Source organism: Diadema setosum, chromosome 21, assembly GCF_964275005.1.
Source record: "Diadema setosum chromosome 21, eeDiaSeto1, whole genome shotgun sequence".
Classification (NCBI taxonomy): domain Eukaryota; kingdom Metazoa; phylum Echinodermata; class Echinoidea; order Diadematoida; family Diadematidae; genus Diadema; species Diadema setosum.
The window spans coordinates 31,115,867-31,141,937 of NC_092705.1; the positions used below are offsets into that span (position 1 = coordinate 31,115,867).

The 26,071-nt window shown below is 38.6% G+C and overlaps 1 protein-coding gene and 1 non-coding gene across 2 annotated transcripts; one reads left to right on the forward strand and one right to left on the reverse strand.

Moving 5' to 3' along the window:
- Positions 1-12: 12 nt before the first annotated feature.
- On the reverse strand, positions 13-22,706 carry LOC140244945 (neutral cholesterol ester hydrolase 1-like). The gene is made up of 4 exons (XM_072324552.1): positions 22,560-22,706; positions 18,506-18,737; positions 15,720-15,783; positions 13-802 (listed from the first exon to the last, which is right to left on the reverse strand). Exons 1-4 carry the CDS (start codon positions 22,704-22,706, stop codon positions 13-15), a joined length of 1,233 nt encoding a protein of 410 aa, XP_072180653.1.
- A 3,078-nt stretch (positions 22,707-25,784) lies between these two features.
- On the forward strand, positions 25,785-25,856 carry Trnaa-cgc (transfer RNA alanine (anticodon CGC)). Its single transcript has one exon. It is a non-coding gene; the product is annotated as a tRNA-Ala (tRNA).
- The last annotated feature ends 215 nt before the right edge of the window (positions 25,857-26,071 follow it).

Genomic DNA, 26,071 nt, shown 5'->3' on the forward strand with positions numbered 1-26,071 from the left:
TGATACTTTATTTCAGATATTTGCCTTGAAGAACTCTAGGCCATCCTTTAGCATCAGGTTGCCAATCTTAAAGTTGATCCAGCCTTGCCAAAGGATGCCATGAAAACATCCTGCGTAGTTCACCCATTCAACATGGTTGCCGTCCTGCTCCAACCGCTTTGCGTACATGATGCCATCGTCACGGATGCAGTCAAAGCCGCAGGTGGCGACGAACGTGCGCGGCATGCCACGCAGGTCGTCGCGCATCAGTGGGTCATGGCGGGGATCGGAGAAGATCTCCTTGACCTTTTCCCACAGTGCCAGGTCACCCGTGTCGTTGGGAGGTGGCTTGTAAAAGTCTGGTACCAGCTCCTTGGGTATAAGGCTGTGGTTGATGTTCCGCTGGTATCGGGCCGACTGCTTGAAGGACGGCGCTGTGTGATTATTGGCCATCAGCTTACCCATGAAGTCCAGGTCTGCCCGGCCAAAGTGATACATACTGCCCAGCCACGCCAGCGTCTTCTGGGTCAGCATGCCATTTTCGCCAAAGACCGCCTTGCACTTTTGGTACGATGGCGTGCTGAAGTCGTACATCTGAGTTCCCGGGTAGAAAAGGATCTGAACCTTAATGTCGGGGAATTCAGGCATGTCATGGATTTGCTGGGCAATGACTGCTGCCAGGTAGCCCCCAGCACTGTCTCCAGAAACACCAACTCGCCGGGGATCCACCCCAAAGTCACTAGCGTGAGTCAGGAGGTATTTGGTAGCTGTCAGGGAGTCTTCTATCTGAGCTGGAAAGAGATACTCAGGTATCAATCGGTATCTGAAAAGAAATCAGGATAACACAGAACAACAACTTATTACCCTTCATAGGTGCTTTCATTAGGTACTGTATTCCAGAATGGAATGCAAACAAGTTTTGTAATACTGGCTGACCACACTGCCCTTTTGTTTCATCATTTTGTTATTCAAACTAATAAATTATGCAGAAATTTATAGAAGTTTATAAGGAGGGGGGAAAGAGAAGAAGAAGAAGATGAGTAGATGCAAAAAAAAAAAAGTTGTGGTTAGTCAGGTTAATTGTATGAACAATAGAGATTATCCATGAAAATGAATTTTGCTTCTATATGTGTAAGTTTTTAAAGTGTTTTAATATGAATATAATTTTATATATATATATATATATATATATATATATATATATATATATATATATATATATATATATTTTTTTTTTTTTTTTTTTTTTTTTTTTTACAGAGAAGAATATAACTGATGTTTTATTGAAAGTTATAATGCCCATGCACTCTGTGTTTTACTATTCAAGTTCAGCCTTTTGCAGGCACGCCGAAATTTTCTCTCTTTGATAAAACACTCAACTTTGTTAAAAACTGCATGTTGATTCACCATTGTTAAGGTGTTTTTTTTTTTTCTCTCTCTCTCTCTCTCTTTGTATTGATGTGTTTGAATATGGGCCCTCCATTCATTCATTTATTTCTGATTTTATCTCAATTTTTTCTCATTTGCCAGAATTGTTTAGTCTTAAGCAGACTTTTTAGATCAGTTTAATTACCATATTATGTTTCTGTGTTCTGTGTTATGTGAAATATGAAATTTGGTAGTTATGAATAATTTTATTGATACGAAACTAGTGTTTGGTATAATACTGTTGAGTTTCAAACAAGAGTCAATGAATCAGTCACACCAACATAAAATCATTGCATTTACGGAGAGAACATTTATTGGCGTCTTGACTTGAGGAGGACCAAATTCAGACTCACTCCCAAGCAGGAGTTTTAGCTTGGCATCATTCCCAGCCAAGTATACAAACAATTAACCAGTTAGCTACTTCCATAGTCATAGAAGAGATTAAATGAGAAACTAATACAGGTACAATCGGGCAATAGGGTGGTAATTGGAGGGAAGCATGGCTACAACAATAGGACAAAGAGACATAAAGTTGAGACTATTACAAAGGGGTGACATCAAACGTCTTAGCTACTAGGGGAGGACAAAGGATAGGAAGTTGCATAGTCAGTATAGTAAATGAAAAATGGGCTATACGATTACTGCTTTATTCTAGGCACCAACACTAAGCTTATACTTGTGTGTCTTGGTTCAATTAACACATAGGGGCTAACGAAGCTCTCCAGTTTATGACTTTAGGACAAAGGATATTCAATCTGTACAAGATATATGTGTGGGAGAATACTGATAAGAATTAGGACATTGACCCTGACTATGATTCAATATGAAGTGTAACCAGTATCCAGGACAAGTTACTGACCTTAACACTACTCCCCCCCCCCCCCCCCCCTTTGAAAAGCGGTATTGTCCTCAATACACAACCTACGACGGGGTGAATTTAGCAGTACGGATACATAACATGGAAAGACAGAGAGAGAGAAGACACTTGACAGAAAGAGAAGACAGAAACAGAATCAGGAGGTGTAACAGAATGATAGTGAAGATTTCGTACAAGGTGTTAGAGAGGTTGTCACATTTATCCAAACTATAATCAATAAATAGTCCAAAAAAGTAATATTTTATAACTCCCAAATAATGAACCCATCACAAAACAACTCAAAAATGTATTACAACTGACAGCGATGTATAATCATGTACATGTATGTACAAAAAGTAATGACACGAACAAACAGCATGTAACAGAAATAACAACCCAAATTTACATTGTTTACATTTTCACTGTACGTCCATCTATCAACAAATAGCGCTTACCTTTAATCTTACATTATACAGTTACACTATAACATGCACATTGAAAATCAGAATAACGGCATTGATTATTGAAGCTTCGACAATCTAAGTTTTGTAGAAAGAATGAAACATTGCAGAAGAAAAGATAACGAAGAAGTAATAAATTATTGTAAGAGAAGAAAGAGAAGAATAGACAGTACCTCATTCGAGGTAAAATATTAAACGGAAGAGATGCTACTTTGTAAACACATCGAGATCAAGAGTAAAACGACATGTACAGTGTACATACAATGTGGTCGCCATTGACAAGAAAATTAAAGGTTAACCACGAACAGGAGTTAACAGATCAGTACTGTAGGATATTAATTCATTTTAGAACCTTTTGCAACATAAGAGCATGGGTACTACACCAATTCCTGTTCATAATGCATAGGACTGGTGTAAACATTCTGGTCTCTCAGTGTACAATGTAATGAAATAAAATAAAAAACTAGAGTGAGGGATGGAATAAACAGAGACAACAAACCCTGATGTGAAACTTGGATCCTCATGCAAATTAATGCCAGCATCAACTGAACAATTCATCACAGTGTAAAACCTAAATTGGGTGACAAGTGGTGACGCAAATCTTGATACCCTTAGTCTACTTCAACATTCTATGAAACAACTACATGCAAAACTCTACAGGAATTTCTCTGCGGCCCGGATATATCCGGCTAAGGCATCTTTGTATAGATGCAGGGCAGATTGTTCCTTAGCCTCAACACAAGTTTGTACACTCTACAAACCTTGGAGCTTAACCTCTACAACACTGGCATGTATCTTTTGTACACAACTAGTCAACTCAACTAAAGGGGTACTGTAATTGCATTCACTTGACATATCCAACTAAATTCTATCACACATGTAAATGTTCACCTAATCACAAGTATGCCACGCCAGGAAAGATAAGATGCTGTCATAATTTTCCATACGGTTTACTGGTACAACTGTATCTATAAATATGTTTAACTACCAGCGACCCTTCGGAGAAATCGTCTTGTTATGTTTTCGATAAACTGTAGCTTTATTCACATACGTGTGCTATTACACGTTGGATCATTGCTGCCTGAAAATTTCAGCTAAGGCAACTTTGTATAGTCGCAGGGCAATTCACCAGTAAAAACACCCATATACGAACATCAATGCACATTACTGAATTATCTCTATAATTCATGACATCTAGGCACCTTTACTCACTATCTGATTGACAACCTCAGGGTTTCAATTTCATCTGTTGCTTCATTTTCGTGCCAATAGCAAAATTTCATCACACATTTCTTGTTTTGCACGCTTTCTCTACAGAATATCGAAACACAACGCATTACCTTCAAGAAGCAGTTGTGAAACTAACTGAATTTCACCAATATCTTTAAATAATAAAATTAATTACAAGTTACAAAGCCAAAGAGCATGTGTAGCTATGAGAAACGTACCGGAAAGGAGAAAAGCTATTTTGTCGATCAGTGCACTCATGTCGTGGTGTGGCCAAAGTCTCTTCGTTGTCATGGTGATATTGTACGTGCCGAGTGGTCTATCCAACGATGTGCTTCCCGTCCAGTCAAGATGTCTCTATGGTGCTGCTCCTACTTATGGAGAACAGCTATCTGCCCACGTTCCTGCCAGCGCCTGCCATATTCATCCAGCCAGGTCCGCGGTGGTTTGGCCCTAAAGCCGTCATCATCATCTCTGTCGCCATCCATGCCATCTCGCATCCAATGTAATCTCCACGAGTTAAGTCCCCGCCATTTCTCCCCATGTGCACTTCCTTGCCGCTGGTCCCTATCTCATAAAAACATTTTTCTGTGGTCATTGGTCCTGCCGACGATTCAATGATATTTCTGACATCTGATGACAAAACAAAGTACATGCAGACCAGAGCTACTGCCATCAACAGAAAAGTACGGGCCTTCATTGTCCTTGTCGGCTGTCATGCAGACCTTATAGCCCACCTAGAAGTCGCCAGCCTTCGCCTTGTGGTCCATCTCAATTTCAGGTCGTTGACATTTCATGATGTCTTTAAATTTGTGGCATTTCGGTTACTTAAACTACTGTATTTCTTTGGCGTGTATAAGTTTGGATCCCACCGCTGCCACCAGTGTTGTGTTTCAAACAAGAGTCAATGAATCAGTCACACCAACATAAAATCATTGCATTTACGGAGAGAACATTTATTGGCGTCTTGACTTGAGGAGGACCAAATTCAGACTCACTCCCAAGCAGGAGTTTTAGCTTGGCATCATTCCCAGCCAAGTATACAAACAATTAACCAGTTAGCTACTTCCATAGTCATAGAAGAGATTAAATGAGAAACTAATACAGGTACAATCGGGCAATAGGGTGGTAATTGGAGGGAAGCATGGCTACAACAATAGGACAAAGAGACATAAAGTTGAGACTATTACAAAGGGGTGACATCAAACGTCTTAGCTACTAGGGGAGGACAAAGGATAGGAAGTTGCATAGTCAGTATAGTAAATGAAAAATGGGCTATACGATTACTGCTTTATTCTAGGCACCAACACTAAGCTTATACTTGTGTGTCTTGGTTCAATTAACACATAGGGGCTAACGAAGCTCTCCAGTTTATGACTTTAGGACAAAGGATATTCAATCTGTACAAGATATATGTGTGGGAGAATACTGATAAGAATTAGGACATTGACCCTGACTATGATTCAATATGAAGTGTAACCAGTATCCAGGACAAGTTACTGACCTTAACAATACATTGCAATAGTATATTTTTATGAATGTATATTGATTGATATTTTGTGATAGAGAGTAAATAGTATTTTAATTTTTATGATGGAAAATAATAATGTGTGATTATGATAAGGATAATTTCAGGGAATAAGAAGAGGTTGAAGGAGTGAAAGTGATGATAAGGATGGTAAAGTTTATAAGGAGGGGAACAGAGAAGATGGAGGAAAAGAAGATGAGTAGATGAAAAGAAAGTTGATTTTTTTTAGTAAGGTTATTTATTAAACAAAAGGGATTATTCATGGAAATAAGAACAGAGATGTGAATAATTGTAATTGTATTTTTTTTTTAATGGTAAAGGTTGATTTTATTGTGCAATAGTTAATATTTCTAATGTATGTTTGTATATCTGAATGTATTCATGATGATCCTTGTAAAATGTCCGCAATCCAGCCTCCTGGCTGCAAGAGATGTTATTTAATAAATACCTTTCAATTCAAAAAATTATGTGACCCATGCAAAGAAATGTATACATTTTCACACACAGTGCTCAGACTTATGTATCACAACTACAAGCACAAACATTCAAACACACAACTTGGTGGCTGTGGAAAATTCATTGGATTTTATAGAGAGGAGTGGAGAGCAAATGTAACCTACAATGTATTACAAGTGTAATGATACGGTACAATGATTATGAGCTCATCAGTGTACGTTGTAAATGGTTATTACATTGCACATTTGACCCCATGTGTTCATAAAAATCCCTTGATGAAAATGATTGATTAATGAGTAGGTGTTTGTTGTTTCCATGGTATAAAAAAGGGAGGTGATGAAATGACCTTCCTATAGATGCTGCATCAGAGCAGTGCACATCAGTGAATATGTGACCGTGCATCACAAAACGAACAAAAAGTCGCACACATTGATTTTGTGTGACTGAAAACAGGTGAAACGGGTCAACCTAGCCAATCTTGAGATTTTCATATTTTTTAAAAGAGCAAGTCTTCTTCCACATTATACAAAGTTTAGGATCATAAAAACAAGAAATTGTGTTTTTAGCAGTTTTTTCTTGAATGCTTTTTGGTAGAATAGTGTAATGAGTTGTGTCTTACAGAGTCCCCTTTTCATTCTTAAAGACCTAATAAAATGCTTGCAAAATGTTTTAATATGCAAAAGAAATGTAAAATATATGTCATGATTATCAATGTAAATATGTTGTCAGTGTCGTTCCAGTTTTTATCGCTTCTAGAAACTCCCCCAAATATCACATTTTTGGAGGACCCCGTTGCAGCTTTTGCGAAAAAGTCACGTGACCAACACCCCTGAACCGATTGATGACGTATAAGCACGGAGTTGTGCTCAGTTAGCAGACGCCGCTCAGCACAAGCACTCAGATTACTAGCTTGGTACACGCGCGTACACGATAGCTAGCCCGGCCAGGCCCGGGCCGGCCCCGCGGGATGTGCGCTCCCGGTCGACACACTGACTGTCGACATACGCATTACCACGTACATTATCACTAAGTTAGCTTGCACAATACCTGGTACCTCGAGCATAATGTCTTCCACTATATGGGTAAACTTCGACATTGATGATGATGATAAAGACTGCAGCTCTGACGATAGCGGAGAGGAAGACGAGGCACATAAAGTTGAAGGGGAAGATGGGGAGGGAGAGGCAGCCGATGAACCAGAACGTTATTGTGGGGCTGCACCTTACCGATATGAACCAGCTGCATCTCCCCCGCTGCTGCCAGTGCAAGAGCATATGAACATGGCACCAAGCCCGAGAATAGACCTCACGGAAACGATCGCCTGGGAAATACAGAGTGGTATGTCTGGTATGCCCCCATATAGTTTAACGTTAGAAAGGATATACTGTATTCTACATGATTGACATTGTAAGTTGTAACTGTCTAGTAAGTAGATTAGAAGAACAGGCCCAGCTCGCTCACAAAGTGAGCGGCTACTCCGACCGCAGCAAGCAAGCGGGAGCGTCCCGGCCGTGGCCTGGCCCGTCGGCCGGCGCTTACAAGTTAAACTACCAGTAGTAGTCTAGTAGTAGATCTAGTACAGACTGTAGCAGTCTACTAGTAGTTATAGTAGTCTACTAGTAGTAGTAGTCTACTAGTAATACTACTACCACTACGGCACTAGGTCTAGTAGACTAGTAAGTAGTAATAGCAGAATCTTTGGTAGTAGTACAGAGGCCACACTCTAACGCCTATCACGGTTAGGGGGATATGTTGTTACAGGGTGGGTCGTGGCTAAAAAAAAAGAAAAGAAAAAAAGAAAGGCCTAGCCAGTTTCCCATAGTCAGTTTCTGCAATATGATCAGTAATTTAGATGCGTCATTTTCTAAGAAAAACGATACCAAGAATGATCGTCAATTTTGGTCGAGTAGTTTTTGTTTTATGCTAAAAATCATACTGTGGAAGGAAGCCCAAACGCCGTGCTTATCTACCGATGAATGCCACGGTGGGGCTGGATTCACGAGTAGGTCTAGGCCGCCAAAGAGATTATAATCTCTTTGGTCTAGGCCTATAAAGCAGGCGAGTCGCCGTAGTATTACTAGTACAGACACGCAGTGGTGGTGGGGCTATCGTGAAATAGGCCCCACCACAGTGCGCGTGCACCGTACCCGTGCGTTTATAGCAAGCAAGGGTAGGTCCTCCTAGGGTTTAGGGTTAGGTAGGGTTGTATTTATGGTTAAATTGGCCGTTAAATTAGTCGAGCCGAGGGCCATATTATGAAGTCATTTTCGCCGCATTCACGAGTATTCACTGTGGAAGGCAGCCCCACCGCCGTGCTTACCTACCGAGATGAACGCCACACGGTGGGGCTGAAACAGGCGAGTCACCGTAGTATTACTATTAGGGAGCTTTAGATTTTAGACGCGCGGACGTTCAAAGAGAAAAAAACATGATCTGAGCGTGCGCAGTAACTTGATCCGCGCTATTGCGCACGCTCAGATCATGTTTTTTTCTCTTTGAACGTCCGCGCGTCTAAAATCTAAAGCTCCCTATTAGTACAGACACGCAGTGGTGGGGCCTATTTCACGAGTTTGCCGAAAATAATGGATATCCAAGCGTACCACAGTTGTAATCTGTATTATTGGCAGTATTAAATCCGATACAGTTCATTAAATATTCTTTTGTCTAAAGGCTTAGCCAATGACAATAGTGCAGCGCAGCACCTGCTATGCGCTCGCTAGCTCCCTCCCCCGCCAGCGCTAGCCAGTGCAGCCGCCGGCCGGCTGTCGCTGCGCTGCGCTAGCATAGCCTTGCCAGCTCGCTGGCTACGGCTAGACTGGTCGTGGACGACTCCGTTCTTAGACGTCATCACAATTTAGAAGTGATAGTGCGCCGCATGTGGTGAAAGTATAGCAAGTTTTCCAAAACCGAGGAAATTGCATCCATTATGTTAACAAATATAGAACAAAATTCAGAACAGTAAAAAACCCCACACAACCACAGAATTACTTAGAATTTAACATTTAATATTATTACATCATTGAGAAAAAAATGTCTAAACCATTTTATTAGGTCTTTAAAAACCCTGTCCATACTCTTTAATTTCAACTCTAATAACTTTAGAAAGGATGACGCTACTGCTTTGAAAGTTAGCATCATCTACAGAATGTCTTGATAAAGCATGCTTAATTTCAGCTTAATCTGATAATCCCTTCATTGTTGTTGCTACGGTGGTTTACATCCTGTTTTTTCCTCCATTCATCACACAGCTAGCAAGGTTTGGTAGTGTACTTCAAAGCCTCTTTTCTCCTCAGTTCATACTTCCCAGAGTACTGTAATGCTTTCTTTCCAATGTTAGGATAGGTGAGGAGAGTCCATTTGAATTGAGTTACACATCGTTTTAAAGCTTAAAGTCTGCTCTTTCAGAATCTGCTCTTAACTGAAAATCCATGTCAGGCGACTTTTTGTTGGTTTTGTGATGCAGGGTCACATATACTCTAAACCTCTTAAGCAACAGACGTGGGTTCAAAACCCCAACACTGAATAGTAATCAAACAATATGTTTTATCCACTGTATATTGTATGTCCAGCTGAATTAATGCAGGTGCATAAAGTGTGTGTATGTTAGTTTCACCAGAATAAACTGCATGATTGTATGAACTGTACCCATTTTTGGCACTTAAAGTTTTGGTACCTCAAAAGTGTCCTTGAATTTCCTTGTCTTAGTTTGTGTTTCAGGTTAAAGTACCTTTCATATAACTAACACTGTGAGACTTACTCTCCCCAAAGTGCTCTCATGTCTTAGTAATCATGCAATTAACTGCGACCAGCAGCCCCATACGCATAGCGACCAGCAGTCCCATACGCATAGCGTACATGTGTGTAATGGGGCTTCGCATTGTAGCATTCAGGATCATGACAGAATTAGTATCGCGGGTAAATGTCAACTTAAAATCCAAAAATTTCTTCGATTTGAAGACTTACCAATTAAGTTGAAGTATTGAAAACAGGCTTCGGGCAACGTTTGGTTCTGCCTATAGTCCCTTTCTGTTCGAATTGATGACTGAATGTGATTCGGTCGACAGGACCTTAGGAGAGCTACATACAGTACACTGAATACTACAGCCAGTGCATGCGAACACATCACATGCGCACAAATTTCAAATCCATGAACGGATGAGATGTTTGTGTGCGCATGCGCTGGCCATAGTATCCAGTGTATGTACATAGCTCTCCCAAGGTCCTCTCGACCGAGTCACATTCAGTCATCAATTCGAACAGAAAGGGACTATTGGCAGAACCAAACGTTGTTCGAAGCCTGTTTTCAATACTTCAACTTAATTGGTAAGTCTTCAAATCGAAGAAATTTTTGGATTTTAAGTTGACATTTACCCGCGATACTAATTCTGTCATGATCCTGAATGCTACAATGCGAAGCCCCATTACACTATGCGTATGGGGCTGCTGGTCGCAATTAGCTATGCGTACAATGGGCTGCACGCTGCTGGTCGCAGTCAGTGGTTTCGTACAATATTTATCGACGCCGTACAGCGTCGGCTCTCTGGTACGAAACCATTATTGCATGATTACTAAGACATGAGAGCACTTTGGGGCGAGTAATTCTCACAGACAACATACTTTAACCTGGAACACAAACCAAGACAAGGAAATTCAGGGAAGCTTTTGAGGTACCAAAACTTTTTATTATCTTTAAGCTTATTATTTTGGAAAAAAAAATACACTGTACATTAAAAACGTGAATAGATACAAAGCACATGAAGTCAAAGACTCTTGACAGTTAAAAACCTGGCCCTAAAAACGCTCAAATTTTGTGTCGTTATTTAATACTGCATGGGAATGAGGTAAAACAACAACAACAACAAATATCAGGCACTGTCAAACCAAGGTGACATGTACTGAGGAGGCAACAGCAGCATTCATCAGTAAGCATACATATCTATAAAGAAATCAAAGTACAAAGAGCAGCAATGTAAATAAATCTGAAGAGAATACTAGTAACCTGGGAGAATAAGACAGTGTTGATAATTAAACTGAGACTATGTTACTGGTATTGTTGATGCTCAGGAATATTCCATTGCCCCCCAGGGAAAAAAAAAAAAAAAAAAAAAAACTTAATGACTGGGAGAAGGACCATACAGCTGTATGGCCTTGAAGTTTAGATTACACAAGTTTTGCGATATCTTGAATGAACTTGAAACACAGGCCTGATAAGATAGTCAATATTGACACAAGTCAAATATTCGGTCAGTGTGTAGTGTGCAGCGTTCACAAAGATAACCCATTTCAAACTTGAGTGTGTACAGTGTTCACAGTGATAACCTACATAAAACTTGAGTGCTGGCTCAAAGTATCAGAAACACTTACAAAAATTGTACGTTCATGTCAGGTATTTTGGATAAAGAGTCGCTTTGTTCAAGCCAATTGCATGCTTGTTTGGGGTGTTGTCATTGTAATATCGCTCAAATTGCAAGAGAGTTCCATATTTTTTCACTACTCTTTATAGCAATTCTAGAACAATTACCGGTACCCCTGGACAATTACTCTACAAAGTGTACACCCTTTACCTGATCCTAACCCTAATCCTAATCCTGAACTTCGTCCTAACCCTAATCAAAATTTAAACCCTAAACCTAACCCTTACCAAAACCCTAATCTTTACTATGAACCCTATCACTATAACTTGTGTTTGTTTGGGGTGTAGTCACTGTAAGTCGCTGGACAATTACCCCACACCCTTTTCCTGATACGTGTATCTTAACACTATCAATCCTGAATTTAATCCTACTCCTAACTTAAATTCACACCCTAAACTTAACCCATACCCTGGCAGGCCAGGCCTCGTCTACTATCTTTAATACTGTAAAATGAGGAATGTTCGTGTGCATTTTAATTTCGCAAATTTTGCAAGAGCCAAGATTCAGAGAGCCAAGATTTGCGGAATTAAAATGCACATGAAAGTTCTTGTCTGCACTTATTGTATATGCATTGAATGTTAGAAGCAACTCGCGAAAATGTCATGCTGCTAAAAAGGCCATTGGCTCCAATTTGCAAAAATTTAATGCCACGAAAACATTGTGTCTTAGAGTATTTGATAAATGCTTGAGGAACTTGTGATATTCTGAATACTGCAAAATCAACCAAAAATTAACCACAATAGGAACGTCAAACCGTCATCATATTTGCATGGCTTGCTTCATTTGACTGATTTCTCTTAATCATTAGACAAGTTCATTTGTTTACATTTTTGGCTTTACAGTATTTGCACAATTACTTCTGTACACATACTGTGTACAAGTATGTAGGTGATGAAATATGTGCATTTAAAGATACCATGCATGTTTTTCACCAAGAATGCAGAAAAATGGCAAGTACCATAGAGCATACACTGTATCACAGCTCTTAATGAACACTTGTATCCTTACACCTTTTCAGTAATGTCTTGCCTTTGCAGCTGAAATGTAATAAAATATTGTGGAAGGATACTGCCTTTGATCATAAAAAGTGTTCCATAGTTCTTGGTACAACATACATGTACACTGTACAGTGTACGTATTGGTGTTAATTCTAGTTTGGAACTGTGAGGGCACATCTCTGTAATAATGCAATACTGCCATACACAGTGCATAATCTTATGTTGTATACAGGATCAAATTATCACATTAAAACATATATTGCTGTACCAGTAATAATATCACATATATATGCCTAGATTCATCACTCAAGACAGACTTTCAAACACCTCCTCTGACAAAAGTTTCAACCAAGAATGATATCTAATATGATACATGTATATCCTGGTGGTCAGATGTAATTACACACTAAAAAGCATATGTTTCATATTTGTATTAGAATTATAAGGGGAAGAAGTGTATACACTGTAGGTGAAATATGTACAGTATGCAATACAACCTACATTGTGGCAATCCCTTGTAAGCAATATCAAAATCGTGGCATTATTTTCATCTATAGTTTCCTCTTTCTGGACTGCATGGACACCGAAACTGTGACTACATAATTCTATTGTTGAGTTTTTGTAGCTCATGCTTCATTTTTTTTGTGTGTGTATTATACAGTACTTGCTTTCTTTCTCTCCTTCCTCTTTTTCTTCTTTCTTTTTTCCTTTTTCTTTTATTTCTACTTCTCCTTCTCCTTTTTCTTCTTCATTTTAATCTCCTCTTTATAAAACAACCTTGTGAAGTTTCCTGCAAAGTTAGAAAAATCTCACACCGACTTGCAATTTTTTTGTGCAAAGTTTATGGTGGAATTTGGTACATAAAACTTTCATCAAACTGTTATTGCTGCAATTGTTCAAATTCAGAGTAAAATCATGAATATTGCTAGCCACAAACAAACAAACAAACAAATAAATAAAGAGATAAATAGATAACTAAATAAATAAATATGTGGATAAATAGACAGATAAATAAATGAATAAATCAATAAATAAATCAAAAAATCAATGAATAAATACAGAAAAAAAAATGTGCACACAGAAATCTGAGCACATTTAAGAGCATCTGTGTATGATATACGTATGATATGTAAAGTCAGCATTGTTGCATGAAGACTTTCAAAACCATTGAAATTCTCAGTGTTCCTAGCACTCTGTGATACTGGTCTCCATTGTGTAAGTAGATGCCAGGAAGACATCACATATGGACATTCAAAATAGCAACAACAACAAACAAAAGAAAAATCAGTGAGAAGGGAATATCCACCTCTCGGATGCTCCACATCGCCATTGGGTCAAACCCCCCTCTGCAAAAAGGTAGATCCACCCCTGGTACAGGTTGTGATTTAAAGGATACTATCAGCCAGTCACTCAGACACCAATATCATATCAATCTTTTGCCAGGTGGTCGCTCTGTAACGATATATCATTCCACGCTATCGATGTCAAAGGGAGTGATATCTCACTGGTCCTTGCATCCAGCCACCGCGCTTCCATGTTTGATAAAACTATTGCCACCTACTTAGACTTTTGTATGCCTCCCACACATTCATGCATTCAGCCAATCCTTTAATACACTGTACTTTTATCAAATGATACGATGGACACAATAATTTGGGAGCAATAAGCATTCAAGTACAACTATGCATACATGTACTGTATAATGTGTAAAGTGTGTATCATTAAAACACTACAACAGTCAAACATAAATTTACATTAAAAAAATTCCATATCAAAATGCCATCATTAAAGTCATGACTTGTCTTTCTTTTCTTTTCTTTTGTTCTCAGAAATAATGGCCATGATATACACTTATTTTGTACATGTAGATATTCAACTAGTGAGGTTACTGTATAATAGCACTTTTGACGCAGGGTATAAACCCTTAGAGTTCCAGTGATCATTTATAATGTAAACTTTACTGTATAAAACCTAAATTCACAAAGGTACATGTACAATGTAATTAAAATCAAATCCATGGTTTACGTTTGGACCATGGACTAAATAAAAGTGCAATATAGGTGTACAAATGTAATTGTATACATGTACACACATCAGCATGTGTTCATACATTGTAGCTTGATGTCAGCTGCAGTATATATGATGTGTCACACGCTCTAGCACAGCAAAAAATTGCATTTTTGGACTAGAATCAAAATAGCAACTGTTGTGAATTCTTGCTTTTGAGAGAGTATGGTTCATAGAGTGAATTTAGGAGATGCCAAAGATTAGATCGGAAAAAAAAAAAATAAAAGTGGAAGTTTCTAGCGTTTACCTTTTGGGAAATACATGCTTCCAAAAACAAGAGAAGGAAACACTTCACGAGTTTTGTCATGGAATCAAATCATCATTTCACAGCTAACATCATTCTACTGAGAAATGTGTTTTTTTTTTTTCTTTTTTGTGCAATGTTGCATTTTCTAGATACAGGTCAAGAGGAAGGACAATGAGGCGGTGTTCTACTTTAAATCAAAGATGCTGTTGGCACCTTCCTGATAAAATGTTGCATGGGGCTAAAAATTTAAAGGACAAGTTCACCTTCATAAACATAAGGATTGAGAGAATGTAGCAATATTAGTAGAACACATCATTGAAAGTTTGAGGTAAATGGGACAATCCGTTCAAAAGTTATGAATTTTTGAAGTTTTTGTGCAGTAACCGCTGGATGAGAAGACTACTGCAGTGTATGAATAACTTACTGTAGATGTCACATTCGTACAACAATATAAGGAAAATATAAAGAGAATTTCACAAAATTTCATCTTTTGAAAAAAAGTACACATTCCCTTGACTCGTTACTGACGTATGTTAGGGGTAATATTATTCCCCCTGCCTTTAGAAAGAGGCAAGTCAAGTGCTCTTTTATTATGCGGAAAAAAAAGTGAAAATATGTTGAATTTTCTTTACATTTTCTTTATACTGTTGTATGCATATGACTCACAAGCTGTAGTAGTCTCCTCATCCAGCGGTTCCAACACAAAAATTTTAAAAATTCATAACTTTTGCATCGATTATCCAATTTTCCTCAAACTTTCACTGATGTGTTCTAGTATTGCTGCATTCTCTCAATCCTTATGTTTATGAGGGTGAACTTGTCCTTTAAAGGCATAAAAAAATTTGCCACATTCCTTTACAGTTTACAACTTAACTAGCAATTTAACAACAACAAAAAAGAAGAAGCACTTGTGAGCACATATGTACAGTATATAGTACAGTTATCAACAGCACAGTAGACCATGTTTTAATCTGATACCATATATCACATTGACTCTTTGTCTATTACTTTGTCTATTACAAACAGAGAAATATGGAAAAACAGAGAAAGGAACTTACTCCACAGACACCAAGACAATGTCTAGCTCTTCTGCCATGCGACGGGTCAAGCGGTCATAGACATCTGTTTAACAAAGGTCAACAAAAGAAGCCTGAGTACAAATACTGACTCAAATTGCAGTGAAAGGGCAATAATACACAAGCTCTTTGATAATATGATGAGTAATTCAATAGCAAAACAGGCAAAATACATGTTGTAGTTTGTCACCAGCCAAAGCTGAACATAGTCTGTGGCCGTCACACAATGCTTCAAGTCACACTTTTCACTACATAAGGTTTTTGCGAATTGCCACTGGCATGCAATGCACTGTAGTGTAGACAAGAACTTTTGTGTGCATTTATGCTTTGACACAAGTATCTTGGCTCTTGCAGAATTCGCAAAACTACAATGTGCATGAAAATTTCTGGTTTTACATTATACTGGAGGAAAAAAATACATGCTAGGAGGTCACTTTGCCAAATTTATACAAATGTCATTAACATTTCAACTTTTCTTGGGGGTACTTTAAGCAGCTTTATAAACCAAAAATAGACATGACTTTTATAGACAGTCCGGTACTAAGGCAGTTTCATTTATACATAATTTAGAACATGGAACCCTACAATGAAGGTATCATTTACAGTAGAGTATGACACAAATATTCAAACACACACACAATTAGTGATTTTATCACGCACAATTACTCTTACACGGTGCATGCACAAATCAAACAATTGGGTAGTATGGTTTGACACTAATAAAACAATTTGGCCAGGCCTTTACCTCTTATGAAGGGCACAATGTATACAATTTGTACACATTCCATCTTTACAGTAGGTTTCAGAAGGCGTGAACAATCAATAGGAAGTACATGTCTAACTGCTGGGTTGAATTCGGTCAGGGCCTGATACAACCTGAGACAGGATTTGGTTGTCATGGCAACAAAACCCACGGTGCTTTGTGTTTGCAGCACATACACGATGTATGCATTTGACAATTGCACCAACACGTTTTCTGGTTCTCAATGTGATTTTGTCCAATTGGTACATCCATTGGATTACTTTCTTCACAAACTGGCACAGATGTTTACGATGTTGTAGTTCCTGCATGATCCTACTTTACAAGTACACTGTATTAAATGTTTATGAAAATGAGTAAAACTATAAAACAAAATGGAAATCTACTGCCTGAAATTGAATATTGAACATGAACACAGAATGCTTCACAGCGTTAACATTTGAGAGTGATGGGATTCCAACTTGCATGTGTACAACTGTATAGCATGTATGTATTGCATGCTCTTACTTTATAGTCATTCCAGATACAATTAAATTCACCAAGCCCTTGTAATGCTACAGTTGTAGATTTTTGTGACAGTAAGGTTCACAGCATTCATGGATTTGGTCATAAACTCATATATTTTTTATGCCTCCGCCAACGAAGTGGCCGGAGGCATTATGTTTTCGGGCCGTCCGTCCGTCCGTTTGTCCCGTTTTGTTTTTGTCGATATCTCAAGAACCGTGTGGTGGTTTTACATCAAACTTGGTATGAGGGTATATCCTGGGGGGATAATACTTTGTTTGGATTTTAGGGTCACGGGGTCAAAGGTCAAAGGTCACGCAGGTTATTTTGTGAAAAAAAGGGTTGAAAATTCATGGTTTTCTCCGTATCTCGCAAAATAATGGTTCAAGGTATCTTCATGGAACTTAGTATACACTTGTATGCTTGTTCCAATGGGCAGTGATTATCCAGGGAAGTTGGGGGTCATGGTTCAAAGGTCAGGGGTCAAAGGTCAATGTCAACTCCTCAAAATAACACTACTTTCCTTATATTTATACAATGCCTGAAGGTTTTTTTTTTTTTTTTTTTTAAACTTGATGTATGCATGTATTACCCAATATATATTCTGTGGGAAGTTTCTTGCCAAAAGGTCAAAGGTCAAAAGGTCAAAGGTCAAATGAAAGTGCTGAATTGCACTTTTTCCTCCATATCTCAAAAGTAACTGTGAGGTCAAAGGTCAAAGGCTAGGTTTAGATAATGCTATTTTCCCATTTGATAATGAAATTATACTTTTTCTCAATACCTTGAAAATTACTCAATGCATAAACTTATAAAAGGGTCAAAAGTCAAGTAAAAATCATCAGTTCCCCAAATACCTGCACTCTGACATTTTAATCATTCATCCAATTGAACCTAGTTCTAGGAAAGTGAACATTCAGCACATTTGTGGCAAACCTGTCATTTTAATATTTTGCCAATTGTGTGAAACTGTCATCACACATTGTCACGACATTGTACTATAGACCTATTAGGAGAACCATGCATTATGGCGGAGGCATGTCAGTCGCCGTAGCGATATATCTAGTTGTGCATGTGTTCAAGTTTTGCCATTCTTTCTTCGCAGTGTGGTCTTCTCTCTTCGTATCAACGATGCAGCAATGTGCTGTTCATCTCGCGCTGTCACAGCCTACTAGGTTTCTTATCAGCACTGTGAATGCCATGGCAATCTTTTGGAAAGTCTAAAAATCTCATCTGACATCCATGGCAATCAAGACCTGCTACTTTAGTCCATCCTGCCCCCTGCAGTGTCTCACATCCATCCCAGCTTGTGGCCTGAAATGTGATGCGCCTCAGCTGCCAGGAACATACAACAGTAATTATGTAAATTCAGCATTCAAGGAATGATTTACAAGTGTAACTGCTTCTTGAACTCATACAACTTTATGTTCTGAAAATAAAACAATACCATTGATAAAACACAGAATAACACACAAACAGACTAACATACTACCCCCTTCGTGCTTACCGATACTCGCCAGAGCTAATCCACCCCCATGCATGAAGATCATTGCAGGCACCTCCGCCTCCTTCCTCTTGATTGGCTCATAGACCCGAACTTTGACCCCGTCAAATGACATGACCTCTGACCTGATATTGGAGCCAGGAACGATCTCCTTGGGTCGATGCTTGCGGTACATTCCACGATACATCTCAATGAATGTTTGGTTTCCGCCGACAAACTGGTATTTGACAAATGCCTGTTTGGACACAAAATAGAGGAAAGAATAATGACTACAAAAATATCATTAATTTATTCATACCAAAACTTTATTACACATCCATGTATTGTTAATAATACTATTTCCATGGTATCATTTTCTCTGAGCATCATGAACATGGTACTCTTCTGGAAAACAGGTTATTAAATCAACATTAATTGTATCAACTTGTACAAAAAAGGGCTGGCATCGTAGTGTTGTATTGGCTGGAACCTTATCATTTATTCAAATCCTTCCCCCCCCCCCCCTGCATTTTTGCTGAAAGGGTGTGTTCGTCAAAGCGTCATATCATATTGTGTTGACTGCGACACAATGCCACATAATGCCCTGCTACATAGTGATAATGTATTCCAACTGGATATTACATTGTACTCCCAGTAATTGAAACTGGCTTTGAAATACTGAAAGTTGCTACAATTGCTGTTACCATAGCAATGACTCTGATATATTGGATTAAATTGCTGCATGGCTGCTGCCATACAGATACTACAATTATTGCACTCATACAGTAACTAAGATTGTAAAAGAGCCTTATGAAATGTTGCCCATTTGTACCATAGTAAGTGAGTATTAAAGATCTACCATAAAGCAAGATATTTTCAGGACATAACATTTTCCTGAATGGGAGATGACAGCCTTTTTCGTGGCATGAAATTTCACAAATTGCCACTGGCATTTAATGCGTACAGTGAAGACAAGAGCTTTTGCATGCATTTTACTAGTAATTTTGAGTATTAAAGATCTACCATAAAGCGAGATATTTTCAGGACATAACATTTTCCTGAATGGGAGATGACAGCCTTTTTCGTGGCATGAAATTTCACAAATTGCCACTGGCATTTAATGCGTACAGTGAAGACAAGAGCTTTTGCATGCATTTTACTAGTAATTTTGCAAATCTTGGCTCTTGGCAAAATTTGCAAAATTAAAATGCACACAAACATTTATTGTTTTACAGCGGTCTACAAGCAAACCATTCTGCCTGAATCCATTGGTCCCACCTCACAGTCGACAGTGCTGGCATGTTTTCTCCAGTCTGTCATTCTTCATCCCAAACTTTCAAGGTATCTGATCTTATTTCCTGTGCTTCATGACCTGATCAGGACAATCTCAAAAACTAATGAATCCAAGAGCCAATTGTAGGAAAGATATTGTCCCTCAGAAACACTGATGACATCTTATATGTAGTGAAGTTGCTGGTGGCAATTGACAAGATTGGTGGATTCCTTCTCCAAGTTACAGGGTACAGAACTTCCCTTGACATGGGCATGAGACTGGATATCACAATACAGGCATCATTCTTTTACCTGCCATTATTACCTGAGCTATCAAGGGCAAGGAGGTTGTGTTTTTGTTGGCATGATTGGTTTGTCTCGTTTGTATTTTTAAAATAACTCTATAAGCTGTGAATGGATTTGGATGAAACTCACTGGAGAAGTAAATAAAAGCACAAGGAGCAAATTATTTAATTTTAGATAGTAATCCAAGAGTTTTTATGAATTTTTGAAGGATTTTTAATCTTTTGGCAAATATAGTCAATGAACTTGTGAGTTGGGGCTACACATATTTGAGGTTTGCATGTGGTGTACTTTTTGAAATATCGAGCAAAATACACCATGTGCAGTTCTTCTTTAATCTGTCTAAAGTTTGGGAACATAAAACAGTTGGAAATTGTCTTTTCAGGAGTTTTCTTGAACACTTGTCTTTGTTTCAGTCTGAGTGATTAAAGGATGTCTTAGATTCCTTAGAGGTTAGTTTTCTTTAAATCTCTTCACACATCCTTTCATTTCACCTCGAATAACTGTTGAAAGGATGATGCAAGAGATTGAAATTCAGCATAGACATGAATAACAAGCTGTTGTACTTTAAATCAGGTGCAGAATTTCAGCTTTAATACATGTACCCCCCCCCCCAATAATCCCTTCAAAGAGGCTTCTATATATGCATGTACATTGTAATTTCGTATCCCCTTTTTGTCCCATTGATTGCACAGAGCACAGCTGGGTAAGATTAAAAGCTTGAAAAGAATCTTCACTTCAAAGCTTATTTTCTCTTCCAGGGGTACACTTTCCTTTCTCTTCATTTATTAGTCATGTTAGGAAAGTCTGCTTGCATAAATGTCATTTTGCACTTCTAAAGTAAGCTCTAAAATATCAGAATCTGTCCTGAACAAAATAGCCATGTCTGGCAATGTTGTGGTGGCTTTGTGATACAGGGTCACAAATACCGATCCATTCTCCAAAATGATAAAACAGAGTTCCCAGATTACCTGTATGCATCCTTGGTGCTTTCTTTGCCTGTTGTTGTCAATGAGAAGGGATCAACACTAATCCTGCCATTCATTAATTACCAGGGCTGGGGCCATAAACTGGCTTTATTTTTCTCAGGTTGTACAAAGTACATTGTAGGCCCTTTTACATTGTAATAATATTGTTGATAATCTTGCATACAAAGATTTTAATGAATGTCACTAGTTTTTGTTTTTGATTTTTGTTTGTAGGCTGTTTATGCTTCACCAATTAATGTCCATTCCCATATTTTAACTGCAAACATGTGACCCTGCATCACAAAACCAACAAAAAGTCACCAGACATCGATTTTAAAGGGGAAGTCCCTGCAATTTTAATAATTTCATATCATGCTGTACATACAATAAGGGAGGGGGTCTCTTCCCACCTCCCTGATACAACGTAAATGATTATGGAAATCGATACCTCAGTATCTAGATTTGTGGAATTAATTATGATCCTTGAGCAGAGAAACCAATATTCTGAAAATGCCAAACAAATTACACTGAACAAGGATGATGATATGTAGGAGACTTCAGAAATGTACCAATGTATTTCCACACAATACCATAATTAATATGTTATAGTTTCACCTGTCTGGAATTTACGTATGCTTTTTCTTTTGCTCTGCTTCCTTGAGCCCCACTCCTGCATTCTTATGGTGAATCTTCTACATGTACATTGTATGTCATCATCCTCGTTCATTAGGAACTGTTTAACAAAAATTTTGAAAACATTCTTATTCCTAACCGCAATCACTATAAATTCTGAAACTCTCTACCCAGTATATAGTAACCAGTTTAATCGTTCAAATGTAAGTCCGAAAGACCATGTGGAGTTCTCCTATTAGTTTGAGGTACCTTAGTTATGGGTAAACTCAGACTGGCAGGCAAACTCGGCCCCCAGCGCGCACATAATACAAGTGGCCGAGTTTACCAGCTAGGCCTACAATTGTACATAAGTATAGGTCGAGTTTACCCATAACTATGGTACAGCTATACATACACACGTGTACAACTACATAGTAGATTCTAAAAGAAAAGACTCAAAGTCTCAAGCTTTCAGTACTCCATAGTTATCTCCTACGGCATGCATCAAACAAGGTCAAGGAATACTGCCGCTGTGACATGTTTTCTACACTTGAGTGAAATGTCAGAATTCCTAGATGCTACTAATATTACTATAATTGTACACACTGTAGTCGTACAGCAGCTACTGTAGCACTGACGCTTTTCACATCATGGAGGACAAGTACACCTCCCTACATACTACTGATACTACAGCCTACACAAAAGATGGTCAAGTATAGACGCACAAATTTTACATGGCCACAAATAGTGAGATGGGATGGATTCCCGCTCTGTGCCATGCGTGGCTCTTTTTATTGTCGATTAATACTGGGGGAAAAGGCCCGAGTCTACACCCTATCTTGCGATGGGGTTTGCAAAATATTAACTCATCACCCAAGATAATCAAGTTATTCGTAATAGGGTGTTGTGTGCGTGTGGCTTACCAACACTCGCGTTATTTTGGCGACGCCTAGCACCAGTCTGTACTTCCACGGCTCGGCCAAGCCCTTGGGCACCGGCGGGTGGAACAAGTACCCAGAGAAGGCCCCGACGATCAGGACAAGAACGAAGACATACCGCGATACGCCCATATTGTCGCTGATTCTTTCCGACACCTGATGAAATTCAAGTCGACAGGTAACGCATGAAGTTTAGATTGTGTGAAATCACGGCAATCATAAATATCACTTTTATCGTCTAATTTCACAGTAGCGCTGGAAGCCGCCTTTAGACTTAGAAATACCGGTGCAACCGCAGCGTTTGATCTAGTATACCGGGATGTGATACCGACCACTCTCGTATACAATGTGCATTTGTGCCGGATCATCACGGGATGGAATGGGACGGCATGCGGCCAAGTCAACACGCTTATCTCCATTAATACTCGCACACTCCGAATGTAAACATAGCGTATGTACAATGTACTATGGATACTCATCACACTGCACGCTACTGAATGTCAGCACAAAGATAATCTAGTCTGCCTTCCAGACTTCTTTTATCCATCTACATTGGTCACTGCATGAAAACTGGTCAGTGGCCAGTCTTACACATTTACCCTCTCTCGAAATCGCTGGCCGCACTGCAGAACTCAGGACTTACGGAATTCTCCATACAAAATCAAATCAAATCAAATCAAATCATAAACAAATAAAAAAAATCCGAAGGTGTTTTTTTTTTGTGTGTGTGTGTGTGTATAATAACAATTTGATTTCTTTTAATAGTGTTTGATCGCACAAAGTGTTGTATTATGATAAGTAGACTCACTAGGGGACATCTCAAAACTCGAACAAACACTATGTAGGCCTATAGTAGTCATAACAGATCCCATCTGATTTGAAGTCATCAAAGCAAAGTTGTGTTTAATGACTTCATGAATAGTAGTTTTGATGTACACAATGTCATGATATGTGTAAATAAAATTTGCCTTTACAGTTTACAGCAAGTTTTGATTTCAACAAGGATATTTAAAGACGTGATTATGGCTAAAAGGTCACATATTCGATCTTTGCATATTTTTGCCTGGGCACAAAAATTCCATGGTCCATCAAATCCTTCATTTCACCAGATAAGCCCTATATAGACTGTCATCTATCAGGGGCCTCATGTGTATGTAATGAATCCCTTTTCTCTCATATAGTTTAAACTTCACTTTCACTCCGGGGTTTTCTGCTCTTAGGATAGGCCTACCTCCGCTCAGCTGTCCTTACATGGCTCATATCTTTTTATGTCAGTGTTGGTTTGTTAAGAAAAAAAAAAATGATGGGGATATATTTGGGCTGGTCCTTCCCATTTTATTTACAGGACTGGTGTGAAACCTCTGAGTGCCTGCCACTATGTTTTGAAAATCTGATTCTTGCATTCTTTATAATAATCAGCTTAAACAGATCTGAGAAATTGACTGAAATGGGTCAAATAATGCGTCATATATCACAATTATAAGCCTATATAGGTGATCTAGCGAGTCAGGTGATCAAAACTGTATCTTGTGTTAGTATTTAGGTCTATTGCGGAAGTGAGTCATCTTTGCATGCCATTGGATGGCACGATCGCATTATTGCATGTGATTTCTGAGTAAGGCTAAAATGTGATGTGTCATCCACTAGCATTGAAAGCCATTTCGAGTCAGGAAAATGATTCTTTGGTCTTTGGCAGAATAAATTCGCAAGATGCTAACAGAATAGGACATGCCAAGGGCTCCACTGTGAACAGAGGTCCCGTGCGCTCACAGACTTACATACAAAAAACTAGAGTGCGCATTCTCCCTTCATTTCAGGCGCGCGTGCACCAAAGAGGTCAACTCATGAACCAGGAAGTGCCCATAGAAATGCACATAAAGGATTGATTTGAAGCGGACTGGGGTTGGCAAAAATCATTATAATTAATCAATATATAATTATATATCCACTGCCGCGATATTTTTTTTTTCTCTAATAGAGAGAAATTTTCACCACATGTTTAACACTGTGTTTTGATAAAACAAAAGACTTGCTCTAGATGTGTAAAACAAGAATGGTATAATGAGCCGCCAAATGAGGGCAAAAAGATAATGCAAGTACTTCTGATTCTCTTCCTGCACCAAGAGCTTTATCCGTATTCTTTCTTGTGTAAAAGCTTGTTATATCTCAGACAAACATTCTTTAACCATTGTGTACAGCGCTATGCCATTTTTAATCCCACGCGTAGTAATGGTGAACTCTGCCCTGTTTCCTTTCAATACAAAATAAACATTAGACGCATATGCAAATAACTCACTTACACACACTTTTTTTTTGTATGCTTGCATGTTCTTGTCTGCATAATTTTGAGTCCTTCACAAAACATTTTTTTTTAAGTTATAATGGAAATGATAAAGTATCTCCCGTAACTGCAGTGTTTCGAATGAACTATCAATGGAGGAAGTAATGTTTAATAAGTATTGTTTCAATGCAGTAAATCAATTAACGTCAATAATTGTGATGAGTATCATGACGAAATTAAATTCTACATATCTAATGACATATGATTTTAAGATTGCAGAAATACTGTTGGTTATTAAGTACCAGTTATACACACATGTACTATAGAACAGTTTACACACCCACCCACACACACACACACACACACACACACACACACTACATGTCCTGGAATCTAAACATTACTCAAGGCACAAATCGGGAAAGCACTAGGATACAACATTTGAATATTCTGGAGGCCTTGTGATAGGATGACTGTATTATTATTTTGGACTGTCAAGAATGTGTGATTCACAAATAGGCACTATTATTTTTTTGTGTCACTTGCATATGGCAGGAAGGAAAAACAATGTTTCATGAAAATTCGTGATGAATGAGGTTTTCATGATAATTACTGATTAAATAGTAAGTTTGCAAGAACCATTTATGTCATTATTCAGATTATAGTAATGTAATGGGGCTGTATTGTACATTCATTCAGGCTTTCTTATCTCTAGCCGCTTTCTTTCGCTCTCTTCCTCTCTCTCTCTCCCTCTCTCTCTCTCTCTCTCTTTGCTAATGGCGGCGCGGCAGTCCGTTCGATTAATCCCGGTTCTATGCGCCCGGTGCGTATTCTATGCTAATATACAATCTCTTTGGACTCGCTACACTACGTACGCAGACAAAGCGCACACAATTTATATAGATTTGGCATCGCGCGCTTACACCCACGGGGATATAGCTCAGTGGTAGAGCGCTCGCTTCGCATGCGAGAGGCCTCGGGTTCGAACCCCGATATCTCCACAATACCCAATGCACGAAAGGTTTTGGTGCCACTTTTGAACTTTATATCAGTAATAATTTTGATAACTCACTATAATTACCTTCTATGCATTGTACAAAGAATACCGTGTGCAGAGCATACCGGTCTGAGAAAACGGAAAGACCATAGTTTTATCGAAGTTACCCGATGTGATAAGAGTCTAGCCTTTTACCACTTTATGCTCGCCATCATCACA

Coding starts and splice junctions, on each gene's coding strand:
- LOC140244945 (XM_072324552.1), bottom strand. CDS start 22,706: ATGGGCGTATCGCGGTATGTCTTCGTTCTTGTCCTGATCGTCGGGGCC. Junction 15,784..18,505: donor ATTAGCTCTGGCGAGTATCG/GTAAGCACGAAG, acceptor TTTGTTAAACAG/ATGTCTATGACCGCTTGACC. Junction 803..15,719: donor ATTGTCTTGGTGTCTGTGGA/GTAAGTTCCTTT, acceptor ATTTCTTTTCAG/ATACCGATTGATACCTGAGT.